The 15,583-nt window shown below is 40.9% G+C and overlaps 1 protein-coding gene across 11 annotated transcripts in view; it reads right to left on the reverse strand.

Annotated features, from left to right (window-relative positions):
• Positions 1-9,568: 9,568 nt before the first annotated feature.
• si:cabz01074946.1 (uncharacterized) overlaps positions 9,569-15,583 on the reverse strand; it is a 52,621-nt gene continuing 46,606 nt past the window's right edge. For 5 of the 11 annotated variants that reach the window (XM_060910673.1, XM_060910917.1, XM_060910754.1 and 2 more), the window contains one exon: positions 10,243-10,283. Coding sequence is in view for 2 of the 11 variants with exons in the window: in XM_060911206.1 (XP_060767189.1) it covers positions 10,207-10,283 (77 nt within the window). In the remaining 9 variants the exon portion in view is untranslated. Of the gene's footprint in view, positions 10,284-15,583 lie in introns of all 11 variants that reach the window. The other 6 variants (XM_060911360.1, XM_060911278.1, XM_060911136.1 and 3 more) reach the window with 2 other exon arrangements.

Raw genomic sequence — 15,583 nt, forward strand, 5'->3', positions numbered from 1 at the left:
TGGCAAGAGTAAGAATAATTTAAGCTTGTTTAATGGTTTGATCTGGCCCAAGCAATGAGGACAAAAGATACCCTATGCAACTAAGATACATTAACATATTCTTGTCATTTTTAGGGCATCTTGTCATTTTTAGGGCATACCTAACAACGTGTTTTCTTTCTCTCTCTCTCCCCCCCCAATCTGTCCCTCTGAGTTACATGTTGATCCTGGGATTGAGATGCTGGCCTCTTCTGCCCCTCGGACCTGCTTGATCCATCCTGGTTCCCTGTGTCTGGTCGGTTTTATCGCACCGCTCCTGTGAAGGACGGCCCCATGAGGACAGTTGAGGGTTATACCTGTTAAAACTGTTAATATTATAGTCAGGCTGTCTGTTGTTGCCCAAATGAGGATGGGTTCCCTTTTGAGTCTGGTTTCTCTCGAGGTTTCTTCCTCATGTCGTCTGAGGGAGTTTTTCCTTGCCACCGTCGCCACAGGCTTGCTCATTGGGGATAGATTAGGGATAAAATTAGCTCATGTTTTAAGTTGTTCAAATTCTGTAAAGCTGCTTTGCGACAATGTTTATTGTTAAAAGCACTATACAAATAAACTTGATTTGATTTGATTTGATTTGATTTGATTAACAATCTGGCATCCCTTACACCGACACACATACACACAAAAAAAAAAAATTCTGGGAAAAAATCAGTAAACACCACCATGTTTTAGGCAAAGTTATCCAAGGCAAACATAAGTTGAAACTTTCCAATCTATTGCTTTGGCTTATCGAATGATTTATTTTTAAAATCACAAACAAGGCAGGCTACAACTGCGCTGCTTCGAAAATGTAAATTTAACAGCTTTGTGCAAGTGCGCTGATGGTTACCATGAAAACCCCGTGTCTCCTGCACTGCATTCCTCCCCCAAGTCATGCGCTCATTCGCTTTTGTGTTCTTGGTCTCAGAGCCGCGTGCACCAAACACACACACAAGAGGGAATCAACGTTTAACATAATTAACAATGCACTTTTTACAGAGAAGTTTTAATGTTATTCTTTATTTTTTTTATCCAGTTGAATATTTAGCGTACAAATGTATTTTCAGCTCTTAAAAATGACCGAGGTCTGGACCTCGGGGGCCTCATAGCTGGCTACGGCCATGGAGATGAACAAGACGCTAATAGGAAGATAAGACAGTTCAATGACAAATGGAAGTTCGGGTGAGATTGGCTAGTTCATAGCAAAACCGAAAATACCATGTACTGCGAAGACTGTAGAAAGTCTGGCAAAGACAGGCACCAGTAATTTTAAACTCAAAACTATAAAGGACCATGAAAAGTCAAATGCACACATCGGTACTATAACATCAAAACCGCCGAAGATGGCTGGTTCACTACAGGACAGCATTGCTTTCAAGTCCCTGGCTGTCATGAAGTCGGCTGAGCTGGAGAGGATGGAGCTGCTGTTTAGAAGCATTCACGCGATTGCAAAGAAGTTGATCCCGCCCCAGCTATCAACTTACGGCATGCTGGAAGCCTCAGGTCATGAAGACCATTTTTCATTGACCATTTAGACTCATCTGATGATGAATGTAATGAGGACATTTAATGTCTCTCTCTACACATTCACACACACACACACACACACACACACACTATTAATAGATAATACATAATATACATAATAATACTTGATAATACACATAATACTTGCATATCAAAACATCAAATGTTTTTCAATGATAAATGTTTTGAATTTGACTTTTGATATTAGAATCAGTTCAGTTGTACTGAATGTTATTTTTCATATTATATGATATTTCATATTGTAAGGGGCTTGAATTTGAGTTCCATAAACAGAATACTCTTTATATTTTTGTCTGAATTGGTTGCATGTTTTCATATAGGGAGCTACCTTAACAGCACTGAATACTTGAGTGCTACTGTAGAGATACATTATACGCTGCTATTCATAATTAAGTCTAGATCTTCCGAACTTTAATGTATCATGGTGAAGAAAAAACTGTGATTTCCTGGCAACAAAATTGTGGCTAGTGAAAAGGCTGAATGGCTAGTGACTCGGGAAAACCACTAGCCACAGTGGCCGGTGAGCAAAAAAGTTAATGTAAAGCCCTGGTGCTTAGGGTTGTTGTCTTGCTGCATGACCCACCTTCTCTTGAGATTCAGTTCATGGACCGATGTCCTGACATTTTTCCTTTAGAATTCGCTGGTATAATTCAGAATTCATTGTTCCATCAATGATGGCAAGCGGTCCTGGCTCAGATGCAGCAAAACAGGCCCAAGCCATGATATTACCACCACCATGTTTCACAGATGGGATAATTGGTTCTTATGCTGGAATGCAGTTTTTCCTTTCTCCAAATATAACACTTCTCATTTAAACCAAAAAGTTCTATTTTAGTCTCATCCATTCACAAAACATTTTTCCAATAGCCTTCTGGCTTGTCCACGTCATCTTTAGCAAACTGCAGACGAGCAGCAATGTTCTTTTTGGAGAGCAGTGGCTTTCTCCTTGCAGCCCTGCCATGCACACCATTGTTGTTCAGTGTTCTCCTGATGGTGGACTCATGAACAGTAGCATTAGCCAATGTGAGAGAGGCCTTCAGTTGCTTAAAAGTTATGCTGGGGTCCTTTGTGACCTCGCTGACTATTACACGCCTTGCTCTTGGAGTGATCTTTGTTGGTCGACCACTCCTGGGGAGGGTAACAATGGTCTTGAATTTCCTCCATTTGTACACAATCTGTCTGACTGTGGATTGGTGGAGTCCAAACTCTTTAGAGGTGGTTTTGTAACATTTTCCATCTTGATGTGCATCAACAATGTTTTTTCTGAGGTCCTCAGAAATCTCCTTTGTTCGTGTCATGATACACTTCCACAAACATGTGCTGTGAAGATCAGACTTTGATAGATCCCTGTTCTTTAAATTAAACAAGGTGCCCACTCACACCTGATTGTCATCCCATTGATTGAAAACACCTGACTCGAATTTCACCTTCAAATTAACTGCTAATCCTAGAGGTTCACATACTTTTGCCACTCACAGATATGTAATATTGGATCATTTTCCTCAATAAATAAATGACCTAGTATAATATTTTTGTCTCATTGTTTAACTGGGTTCTCTTTATCTACTTTTAGGACTTGTGTGAAAATATGATGATGTTTTAGGTCATATTATGCAGAAATATAGAAAATTCTAAAGGGTTCACAAACTTTCACGCACCACTGTACATTATATGCATGGATGGGTATATACAGATATTTGTAGATAAGCCGGTATGTTGTACATTACCTTATTATATACTATATTATTATATACTGTTATAATGTACCTACTTAAATATTATACATACTGCTACTGTATATTTATATACTAACTTAATAATATATATTGTATATCACACTATTACATATACTATATGTACTGATATATACTTTAACTATGCCTATCATGTAATATACTATGCTTTTTATCTACCATATACCACTGAACACACTGCACATGTATGTAACTGTCCACAAAGTATTTGCACTGCTCATTACACTCTTATTTGCACTGTGACTGGTTACTGCCAACTGCACTACCTCACTACCTCCCACACTGAGAGCTGTATTCTATTACTTGCTTTTATTGGTAATGTTTTATTTCTTTGGTATTTTGTATTTTAGTTTTTTATACGACCTCCTTGTATAATGCTGTTTAGTTTTGTATTGATCTTGTGCAATGCGGAAATGTTACTGGATACCTTGAATTTCCCTCTGGGATTAATAAAGTATCTATCTAATCTGCAAACAAAATATACAAATCAAATAAAAACAACATATAAATAAAATAAAACAGTCCCAATGTATCACTGTCTCTTCTAAAATAAATCCTAACTCACACATTTACATAAACAACATATTTTCTACACCAACAGTAACATTTAACACTACATACATATGTTAGCGACAACATAGCTTTTCCTCTAAAATCTCTTCTGACCTTAAATCTGCTAAAATAACACCTATTTATAAAAAGCAAAGTAAAACTGAAGCTGGTAACTATCATCCTGTCTCGATTCTCAGCATTGTTAGTAAAGTGGTTGAAAAAGCTGTTTATCAGCAACTCAATCAGTATCTCACAGACCATAAGCTCTTATATGAGCACCAGTCAGGTTTCCGGTCCTTTCACTCCACAGATACCTGCTTAGCTCACTTAATGGATTATATTAAGTCAGAGCAAGATAAAGGCAATTTCACAGGTATGGTACTGTTAGGTCTACAAAAGGCCTTTGACACTGTGGAGCATAGTATTCTACTCAAAAAGCTGGAAGCCATTGGGCTTCAGAAACCTGCTGTAGACTGGTTTAGTGCCTACTTAGTAAATAAGCAGCAGTGTGTGAAAGTTGGTGGTGTCACCTCCTCACCTGCAGATGTGGTCTGTGGTGTTCCCTAAGGTTCCATATTAGGACCCTTACTATTCCTGATTTATGTAAATGACATGCCTGCAGCAGTAAAGTGCAAACTTTTGCTGTATGCAGATGATTCTGCACTCCTGACTGCTGGCAAAAATACTGCTGAAATACAGTAGTGTTTATCATTGGAACTTGAATCAGTCCAAGAGTGGCTAATTGAAAACAAGCTATCGCTGCATCTTGGCAAGACTGAATCAATCCTCTTTGACTCTAAATGTAGACTCAATGGTAATGAGTCATTAGACATCACCTGCGATGGTCACAAAATTACCAGTAAATCCTGTGTTAAGTACTTGGGCGTTGAACTTGACCAGTTGCTGAGTGGGAGCCAAATAGCTGACAATGTCATAAAGAAATCCAATGCCAAACTGAAGTTTCTATATCGACAGCCCAGATATTTTGATATGGAAACCAAGAAACTTATGATGTCGGCTCTGATTCAATGTCAGTTTGATTATGCCAGCACCTCTTGGTATTCTGGCCTTACCAAGAGACAAAGGAATCATCTCCAAACTACTCAGAATAAAGTTATTCATTTTCTTCTGAGTGCTTCCCCTAGAACTCATATAGGGTATGCTGAGTTCAGGCAGGTCAATTGGTTACCAGTGGATCTCCGTGTAAAACAACTCAACACTATCCATAACATTGTATATGGCAAAGCTCTTCAGTATCTAACATCTTCCTTTAGTATTCTTAATTCCTGCCACAACATCCAGTCTGGACCCCTGTCTCTGTTTGTTCCCCCAGTAAAGTCTTTTGGGCATTCCTCACTTAAGTACACTGGTACCATTGCCTGGAATGAGTTACCTAGTCGCATTCAGTCTATCGAGTCTAAAGGTATTTTCAAAAATCCTTTTATTATGTCTTAGTCTTATTTATTTTTTTATCTACTGTATTAATTTGTTTTTTGTTGGTCCATTTTGTGCTTATATTTATTGCGCAACTTTGTTCAAATTTATTATTATTATTTACATAATATCATTATGTATTTACGGGCGGCACAGTGGTGTAGTGGTTAGCGCTGTCGCCTCACAGTAAGAAGGTCCTGGGTTTGAGCCCAGTGGCCGGCGAGGGCCTTTCTGTGTGGAGTTTGCATGTTCTCCCCATGTCTGCGTGGGTTTCCTCCGGGTGCTCCGGTTTCCCCCACAGTCCAAAGACATGCAGGTTAGGTTAACTGGTGGCTCTAAATTGACCGTAGGTGTGAGTGTGAATGGTTGTTTGTCTCTGTGTCAGCCCTGCGATGACCTGGTGACTTGTCCAGGGTGTACCCCGCCTCTTACTCATAGTCAACTGGGATAGGCTCCAGCTTGCCTACGACCCTCTAGATCAAGATAAGCAGCTACAGATAATGGATGGATGGATGTATTTACTATTTACCCCTATTTTTGCCATTTAATTCTTGCTGGACCACAATGGAAATAAGTGTTATACACTTTCTTGTGTTATCCATGTATCTTAATGTATACTATATTTTTGTATTTTGTGCATCATTTTACTAAACTAAAATCAATCAATTCTTTGACCAAGTACTGGTAGTGCTAATTAGCCAACATGCTAGCGATTTATTACAGCATTCATAAACATTCTTAAACACTTCACAACTTCAATCAAATTGTATCTACACAATATTTATGCTCTTAGTTAACAAATTTAACCCTATTAATTTAAGTAGCTCATCTGCAAAATATGGTATTAAACAAGTCTGTGAAGAGTCTGTCATCCAGGTCATAGTAAACTGTGGGTGGTAAAAGAGAGTAACTGGACTTGCTTGAAGATTCTTGAAGACGTTTCACCTCTCATCCGAAAGACTTCTTCAGTTCTGTCTGACTAATAGGGAGCATCAGGTATTTATCCTCTCATGGGTGAAAAGCAATCCTAAGGTATTGTTGAGTCATCCTGTTGGTGTGGGTCACTGGGGGCTGGGTGTGAACGGCCTAGAGAGTCGTTGGGGTGATCAGTGGATTATTGGTTCCCTCTGTTCTGCTGTGAGTCACTGAAAACAGCTGGGTTTTGGTGTGCATTCAGGCTACGTTTACATTAGACCGTATCTGTCTCGTTTTCTTCGCGGACGCACTGTCCGTTTACATTAAACCCCCTGGAAAAGCCAGGAAACGGGAATCCGCCAGCGTCCACGTATTCAATCCAGATCGTGTCAGCTCCGGTGCTGTGTAAACATTCAGAATACGCGAATACGCTGTGCTGAGCTCTAGCTGGCGTCTCATTGGACAACGTCACTGTGACATCCACCTTCCTGATTCGCTGGCGTTGGTCATGTGACGCGACTGCTGAAAAACGGCGCGGACTTCCGCCTTGTATCACCTTTCATTAAAGAGTATAAAAGTATGAAAATACTGCAAATACTGATGCAAATACTGCCCATTGTGTAGTTATGATTGTCTTTAGGCTTGCCATCCTTCCACTTGCAAGTGGTAAGTGATGTGCGCTGGGATCACACACACAGCGGCTCAGTCCTGAATCATGGCTTGTTCACTTCACTCGCGCGCTGTGTGAGCTGCGCAGGGCCGGAGTGCGCACCCTCCAGAGGGCACTCGCTGTTCAGGGCGGAGTGATTTGGAGCGCAGGATGCCTGCGGAGCCGAGCGTATCCGCGTATTGGTGTTGCTGTGTGCACGGCTAACGGTTTTAGTGTAAACGCGAATCGTTTTAAGAACATTAATCTGATGATCCGCTGATTCGACGTAATGTAAACGTAGCCTCAGTTGTCTGGGAATTGTGCCAAGGACTGCATTGTAGGTGGCTGATAAATGGTTTCTTAGACCACCACCTCTGTTCAGTGATGGTCATTCTAGGTTGACAAAAATGGCTTCTTTAACTCCTCGCTCATACCAACAATCCTCTCTGGCTAAAATGTGTACATTGCAATCCTGAAATGAGTGTCCTTTGTTGTTAAGATGAAGATAGACAGCAGAGTCCTGGCCTGAGGAACTGGCTCTCCTGTGTTGAGCCATGTGCCTGTGAAGCGGTTGTTTTGTTTCCCCAATAAACGAGTCTGTGCATTCCTCGCTGCACTGAATTGCATACACTACGTTGTCCTGTTTGTGTCTGACTATAATGTCCTTAGGGTGGACCAGTTTCTGCTTCAGGGTGTTACTGGGTCTGAAACACGGGCGATTGCTCTAAGACAACGAGGGAGGCTCAGCCTCCTCTAAAAATGACGAATATCATGTAGGATGAATTGTGCTAGGCTTATGTTATAGCCGACCTTATAACATTGCTATTTCAGATCCAGAATCATAGAAATATATGTGCTCAACCCAACTACAGTGCGAAATCATTCCCTTATAACTTTCCCCAGTTCGCCTAATGTGTGCGTGAGTTTTTCCCCCTCGTGACAGCGCGATGCAGCCCAGCCTCAGTGGATTGGGAGCTATGTGCTTGTCAATCTCAAAATGCAAGATGATTATTAGACAAATACTGCGAAAACACCCGCCCACGGAGTCTCACGGACTCCCAGCCTCAATGGACTTCAATGACATTTGGGAGCTATGCGCTTTTCAATCTCAAAATGCAAGATGGTTATTGGACAAATACTGCGAAAATGCCCGCCCACGGACTCCGAGCCTCACATGGGAGGGACATGGCAGTTTCCGCGAGAAGACTGGTGATTGGTGAAAGCGGCTGGATATTTTCATTGATTGACAGCTCGTTTCAACTATTGAGGTTTTTCACCTGACGTCACAGGGTCAAGTGACGCCCCGGTGTCAGCCATTTTGAAGGTCACGCTAGCTAATGTCAACAACATCGTAGCTAGTATGTTACTGTAGCAATGTTTACGTTCAGTCATTTGGATGACTGTTAAAACCTTTCAGTCTCAAGTTTTTCCTTTACTGTATTTACTAGTTTACTGTAATTATGATCCGGCAGCTATTTACACCGGATCCAGTGTAAATAGCTGCCGGAGCGCGCTCCGGCTTGCTCCCCCTCAAATTAAGCAGCGCGCTCCGGCCGAGGTTCCGGAGCGCGCTCCGGCTTGCTCCCCCTCAAATTAAGCAGCGCGCTCCGGCTTGCTCCGGAGCGCACTGCTTAATTTGAGGGGGAGCAAGCCCGAGCGCTCCGGCAGCTATTTACACTGGATCCGGTGTAAATAGCTGCCGGATCATAATTACAGTAAACTAGTAAATGCAGTAAAGGAAAAACTTGAGAAAACTTGTCCATGTATATTGGACAGTAGGCTAATGGGCCAAAAGAACCTGTTATTTCACAGTTTGTGACCCTGCCAACAATCAGCCAGATCAGAGGCAAGAGTATGGGCAAAACTGATGTGTTTTTTCTTTTAAAATCTGGAAATATCGTAACCAACCAGCCTTCCGTGTTTGAAAGACTACCAGCCGCCACTGGTCTGAAATGTACCAGAATGTTGTGTTTGTAGAAGATCCTCCTGAGTTTCTCAGATAGACCAGAAATGTAGGGAATGACAGTGTTCTTGTTCTTCTCAATTGCCGCTTTTCCACTACAAACGCGGCTGAGTCGGGCTGAGCCGTGCTGTGCTGAGTCGGGCTGAGCGGGGCTGTTGGAGTTGCATTTTGACTACAACCACGCTGAACCGTGCTGGCTGGAAGTGGGTGGACACATTGGGTGGAGTTAGCGAAAGTGGGTGGATGTCACATGATGTCGTTAAACAGCGCAAACAGTGACATCAGTGATCTTTTAAGCGGTAGTCTCACAACCCGAATAGTAAACAATAAACATGGAGGACATGGAGTCGTTAGTGTTGCTGGTCTTGGTGCTGTGGCTTGTTGTCACCGACAACGCCAACAGATACTGGCAAGAGCGTATAGATGAGGCGAGGCGCATAAGGCTTCATAATTCTCGTAATTCGTAATTATTCTTCTTCTTCCGGGTTTACAGTGTTTACAGATCCCAGCGTGCTCGCGGGGCGTGTGTGGGCATGTGAGGACACTCCTCCTCACCAATCAGTGCACAAGGGAGTGTTTGCTCACGCCCCCAGCCTCACTCCAAAACGGTGCGAGTTTTAGGGGCTAAGCAGGGCTGAAGCGAGCTGAGTCGTGCTGTTCTTTGGTAGTCAAAACGCGAGCCGTGTCGGGCTGAAGTGAGCTGAAGCGAGCTGAAAAAGGGTAGTGGAAAAGGGCCAAATGTTCTTATGGTATTAAACAAGTTTACTACAGTCTGAGCAACAATCAGAAACAGTGGCATTATTACCACCTGCTGACTAACATTCGCAACTACACTCTACACCACATTTACAGGCAAACAGAGCTAAAGTAAACATAAAGAGTAAAACATATGAAACACTGGAAAATAATAAACTAAAACTAAAAATAAATTATTGCTAAACTTGAACTTAACTGGAATGCTTGAAAATTAAACAGACCCCTATTTATACATCTCACACTTATCCAACAAATGGTAGGAAAGTCAATACTTTTGTAGGATGAAGTGTTAGTATCCACATAACTGCATAGGTTGCGGTATGCAATGTCCAACTCCTGCTATGGCGCAATCACAGTTGCATTTTCTTTCAGAAATGCATCTCTAGTTTTCTACTTGTTCTGTTATTGCCAGAAAAAAAGTTTTTGACAATAAGATTAAAACATACAGTAATACTGGTAATATTTCTTTTCGTACAGTTGTCATAGATTGATAGCAGAGGGAGAACAAAGTTCTCAGTGGGGCAGGGAGGGTGGGAGATGGTTCCAGCCTGGTCTGGAGTGCGTGCCTCAAAAGATTTTGTCAGTGGACGCATGGCTTTGAGCCCTTTCAGCATGGTGCTAATCTATCCTCTCTTTCCCTGTAGTTCCCACATCAGGTGTTTCTTTTCCAGGAGATCCTCTTGATAGTGGAAGCAGTTGCCTGTTAGAGTAAAACATATGAAAACAAAGACTATGAACAAGTTCAAGTTCAAGATTACTTTATTTGTCCCATCAATGGGCAATTTAGTTTACAGCACAGTCTCCATCAGACAACAATAAATTAAAAATAATTAAGAGAACACAAGACATATACACATACATCCAATATACACACATCCAGTCAAACATCACACCCTACCCTGACAGTGATAGCCAGCATTTAATAAATCAAGTTCTCATTGGTGTACTCTATCCCTACCATCTTATTTAATAATCTAATACTTACAGGGATGAAAGAATTTGAGTACCTATTTGTTTTCGCTCTGACCGAGTAATAGCGCCTCCCAGAGGGCATTAAAGAAAACTGACCACTTAACACATGGTCAGGTTGGCTAATGATACTTCTAGCCTTTTGGACTGCCTGTTTGTTAAACAGAGCGCTCAAACCGTTAAGGTGTGTTCCAATAATCCTTGATGAGGTGTTAACAATACTACTAAGACTGTTTTTGTCTTTGACTGATAAAGTGTTAAACCAACATAAAAAAGAAAACGTTAAAAGACTTTCAATAAAAGACTGATAAAAATTACACAAAATGGTTTTAGAAACACTGAAGGAGTTAAGCTTCCTCAGTAGATAAATTCTCTGCTGTCCCTTTTTAACAATTGTCTCTGCATTTAAATGAAAGTTCAGGTCACTATCAAATATTGTGCCTAAGTATTTGTAAGAATCAACTATTTCAACTTCCCCCCCATGTATGACACTTGCCTTTGATTCGGCCTTCGCTCTCCTAAAATCTATTATGAGCTCCTTTGTTTTATCTACGTTCAAGTCTAGAAAGTTATCGTCGCACCACTTCACAAATGATGTCAGTGCTGGCCCATGAGTGGAATGTGGACCTTGGAACAGGGATAGCAGTGCAGTGTCATCTGAAAACTTAACCAGGTAGCTTCCTTGCTGGGAAGACCTACAGCTGTCTGTATATAGAATAAATAGCAGGGGAGAGAGTACACATCCTTGTGGCGAGCCAGTATTTGAAGTGATTGGTTGAGACAAATGACCATTTACTAAGACTCTCTGACTTCTATCTATTAAGAAATTTAAAATCAAAAGCAGTAATTGATTTGGTAATTGAAAGTCATTTTTCAGTCTCTCAATCAAAATATGCGGCTGCATTTTATTAAAAGCAGAAGAAAAATCTGCAAATAAAAGCCTGGCATGGGAGCCAGGTTTCTCCAAGTGTTTATATATTTTATCTAAAATAAAAAGTTTTGCATCATCCACACTTCTACCTGTTTGATATGCAAACTGTAGTGGATCCAGCTTCCCAGTGACCAAGGACAAAATTTCATTTTTGAGGATTTTTTCAAAATTCTTCATCACCAAGGATGTAAGAGCTACAGGTCTAAAGTCTTTCAGCTCCTTAGGTTTATTTAATTTAGCTAATGGTATTATAGTGGAGCTCTTCCATATTTGGGGAATCAGCCCTTTTGTTGCACACATATTGAAGAGGGAGGTGAAAACTCCACTTAGTTGTTCTGCACAATGACGTAGTGTGCGTCCGCAAACAGCATCAGGACCAACAGCTTTCCTAATATTGACCTTCTTAAACAGGGATGTTACTTGTTCCTGAGATATTATTAGGTCATGATTAGGAACCAGAGTGTTTCTCCACATAGAAATATTGTTACCAAAGTCATCGGATTCGAAACGTGAGTAAAATAAATTAAAAGCATTTGGAAGATCACATGACTCAACACCTTGGATAGTAATAGTCCTTCTGCCGTATTCGGCTTGTTGGTTTAATGATGCCATTGACTTTATTCCTCGCCAGGCGGCTCTAAGATCCCCTCCCCTGTATTGCTCTTCTACTTTTCTTCTATTTTTCATTTTAGCTTTCCTAATCTCATTTTTTACTTCTTTGCACACCGCTTTAATCTCCCAAATGTCACCAGTATAGAAAGTCCTCTTTTTCTTGTTAATGACAGATTTTAGTTCTTTCGTCATCCATGGTTTGTTGTTCGGAAAAGTGACGGTAGTCTTAGTTGGGATGACCATATCCACACAAAATGTGATATATGATGATACCGTGTCTGCAAGTTCATCAATGTTCTCAGACCCTTTCTGAAAGCACTCCCAGTCCGTACACTCAAAACATGCTTGAAGTGAAGGGATACTATCCTCTGACCAGAGTTTCACAGTTCTCTCATTGTGTTCTAGGCGTCTGAAAGAAGGTTTGTACACTGGCATGAGGTAAATACTGTTATGATAGGAAGCTCCCAAGGAAGGCATAGGTATGGAGCTGTAAGCACCGTCCACTGACCCATAGCACAGATCAATCAAGGTCATTTTCTGCGTTGTAGTACAAGTAACATATTGATCATAAGTTCTCATAGTCTTACTCAAATCACAGTGGTTAAAATCTCCCAAAATAAATTTAGGTGCATCAGGGCAAATTTCGTCCAGTTTATGTGTAGTGTCTGCAATCAGCTGAGCAGCAGCGGCTGCATTTGCGCGCGGGTGAATGTATACCAGTGTATAAAAAAGTTGTTGAAACTCACGCGGAAGGTAGAAGGGGCGTAGTGAGATGGACAGTAGTTCTATGTCGGCGGTGCATATTTTTTCCCTGATCGTAATGGTATTGCAATACCGCTCGTTGATGTAAAAACACACCCCTCCTCCTCTGTTTTTTCCTGTTGCCTCCGGTGACCTGTCGAGCCGAATTGGGCTTCCAAACCCAGTTATTGACAGATCCTCGTCCCGATCTAGGTCGGTGAGCCATGATTCCGTAAAAGCAAGTAAACACGACTCCCTGATTTCTGCTCTAGTCTTAGTCCATAATTCCAATTCGTCAATCTTGTTACGGATGGATTGCACATTTGATAACAATACAGAGGGGAGCGGTGGTAGCTTGCGGCGATTATCCAGCCGAAAAGTTTTCAATCTCCGGCGCAAGCCACCTCTCTTCCCCCTCTTCCGAGGTTTCAAGGCCGGTGCACACCACAGCGCCCTCGGGATAGTAGCAGGGATAACCCCGGCTGTTGAAGTCCGCAGCGAGAGGACAAACTCTCTGCTGTATGTTGCTCTCCCGGTAATTCCAAGTCCACCTGCTTCCCAACAGGTAGGCCTAGGAGCCCCCAGTAGCAACGATACCAAGAGGAAGATCACGAGGAGTTCCAAGAAAGTTCCAATAATATGCATGACTAAAAATCACTGACAGAATACATTCATACTCGAAAACAAAATTTTAAGAAGTCAATTTAAACAGCTACAACATTAAAAGATAGAGACGCAGGGTCGCACGCTAAGGAGCGCCCCGGAAGTGATGAAATGAGTCATGAAACATGACTCATAATGAACATGAAACAAAACAAACAAGAACTAGACATGCATTGCAAGAACGTGGTGGGCAAAATGATATACAATGCATCTGCAAAAGGCAAAAGCTTCACAATGAGATTATGCGACCATTACATTATTGTGCTTAAGTCAGGGATGTCAAACTAATTTTAGTAAACATTATACATTACACTCAGTCCAATGTCAAATGGGCCAGACTACAAAAATTAGTGTTCTAGGCCAATAACACATCAACTCCTTGTAAATGTTTTATTATAATTTGTCTGAAAGGTAAACTCAGAATACACAAACATCTGAATGATTTATTCCATGATGCAACAAATGTTTTCAATTGGTGAAAAGTCTGGACTGAAAAGCCCAGTTCAGCACCCATACTCTTCTACTATGAAGCCATGCTGTTGTAATAGATGCAATATGCGGTTTAGCATTGTCTTGCTGAAATATGCAAGGCCATCCCGGAAAAAGACGTCATCTAGACGGGAGTATATGTTGCTCGAGAACCTGTATATCCCTTTCAGCATTGATGGTGCCTTTCCAGATGTGCAAGCTGCCCATGCCATAGGCATGAAAGCACCCCCATATGATCAGAGATGCAGGCTTTTGAACTGAGCGCTGATAACAAGGCGGATGGTCCCTCTCCTCTTTACTCCAGGGGATGCAGCAGTTTCCAAAAATAATTTAAAATTTTGATTCATCTGACCACAAAACAGTTTTCCACTTTGCCTCAGTCTATTTTAAATGAGCCTTGGCCCAGAGAACACGACGGCATTTCTGGATCGTATTCACATATGGCTTCTTCTTTGCATGATAAAGCTTGAACCTGCATTTGTGGATGGCATGGCAAACTGTGTTCATAGACAATGATTTCTGAAAGTGTTCCTGAGCCCATGCAGTGATTTCCATTACAAAATCATGCCTGCTTTTAAGTGCTGCCTGAGGGCCCAAAAATCACAGGTATCCAGTATTGATTTTCGGCTTTGTCCTTGCACACAGAGATTTCTCCAGGTTCTCGGAATCTTTTAATTATATTATGTACTGGAGATGATGAGATATTCAAAGTTTTCACAATTTTACATTGAGGAACATGATTCTAAAATTGTTCCACAGTTTGTAAAACAATTTTTTTTGTAGAACAAAGTTTTTCGCAGATTGGTGAACCTCTGCCCATCTTTACTTCTGAGAGACTCCGCCTCTCTAAGATGCCCTTTTTATATCCAATCATGCTACTGACCTGTTACTAATTAACCTAATTTGTTGCAAAATGTTCCTCCAGCTGTTTCTTTTTAGTACCACTTACTGTACTTTTCTAGCCTTTTGTTGCCCCGTCCTGGTTTTCCTCAAATTGCTGATCGTGCAAAAAAAAAATTCCATCTCCGGTAACGAGCTGTCATCAGACAAGATCAAAGGGTGAGGGAGGTCTTTTGGTTGATTACTTAATCAATAATAACTGTTCTGACTGAAACTCACCTTTGTAAAATTGTTTTTTATTGGTATATCTGAAAAAGTGTTGATAATTATGGACTGTCAATAATTCTAGCCGCCGCTCTTTTTTTTTTTTTAAAGCACAGGGTCACCTCACACCAAATATTGACTTTGTTTCATTTATTATGGCTTTCTGCTGTTTACGGTATTTTTTAAAATGTTGAAAGATTTAATTTCATTATTTTTCAATCCATTATTTTTCAATCCATTTTACAGCATTTCTTTACATGTGCCAAAGACTTTTGCACAGTACTGTATATATGATTGTGTGTGAGTGTGTGTAAGTAATATTCTGAGGGAAAAGACTCAGAATTTCCAAGGATAAATTCATACATTTCCGAGGAAAATAAATGGATATTCTCAGAGAATATAAAGTCATAATTTTGTGAGAAAAAAAACTCAGAAATTCCAAGATTAAGAAGTGTTCCCAACACACAACTCTCTGTTAATGGACACTTGAT

This window comes from Neoarius graeffei, chromosome 1 (genome assembly GCF_027579695.1).
Source record: "Neoarius graeffei isolate fNeoGra1 chromosome 1, fNeoGra1.pri, whole genome shotgun sequence".
Taxonomy (NCBI): domain Eukaryota; kingdom Metazoa; phylum Chordata; class Actinopteri; order Siluriformes; family Ariidae; genus Neoarius; species Neoarius graeffei.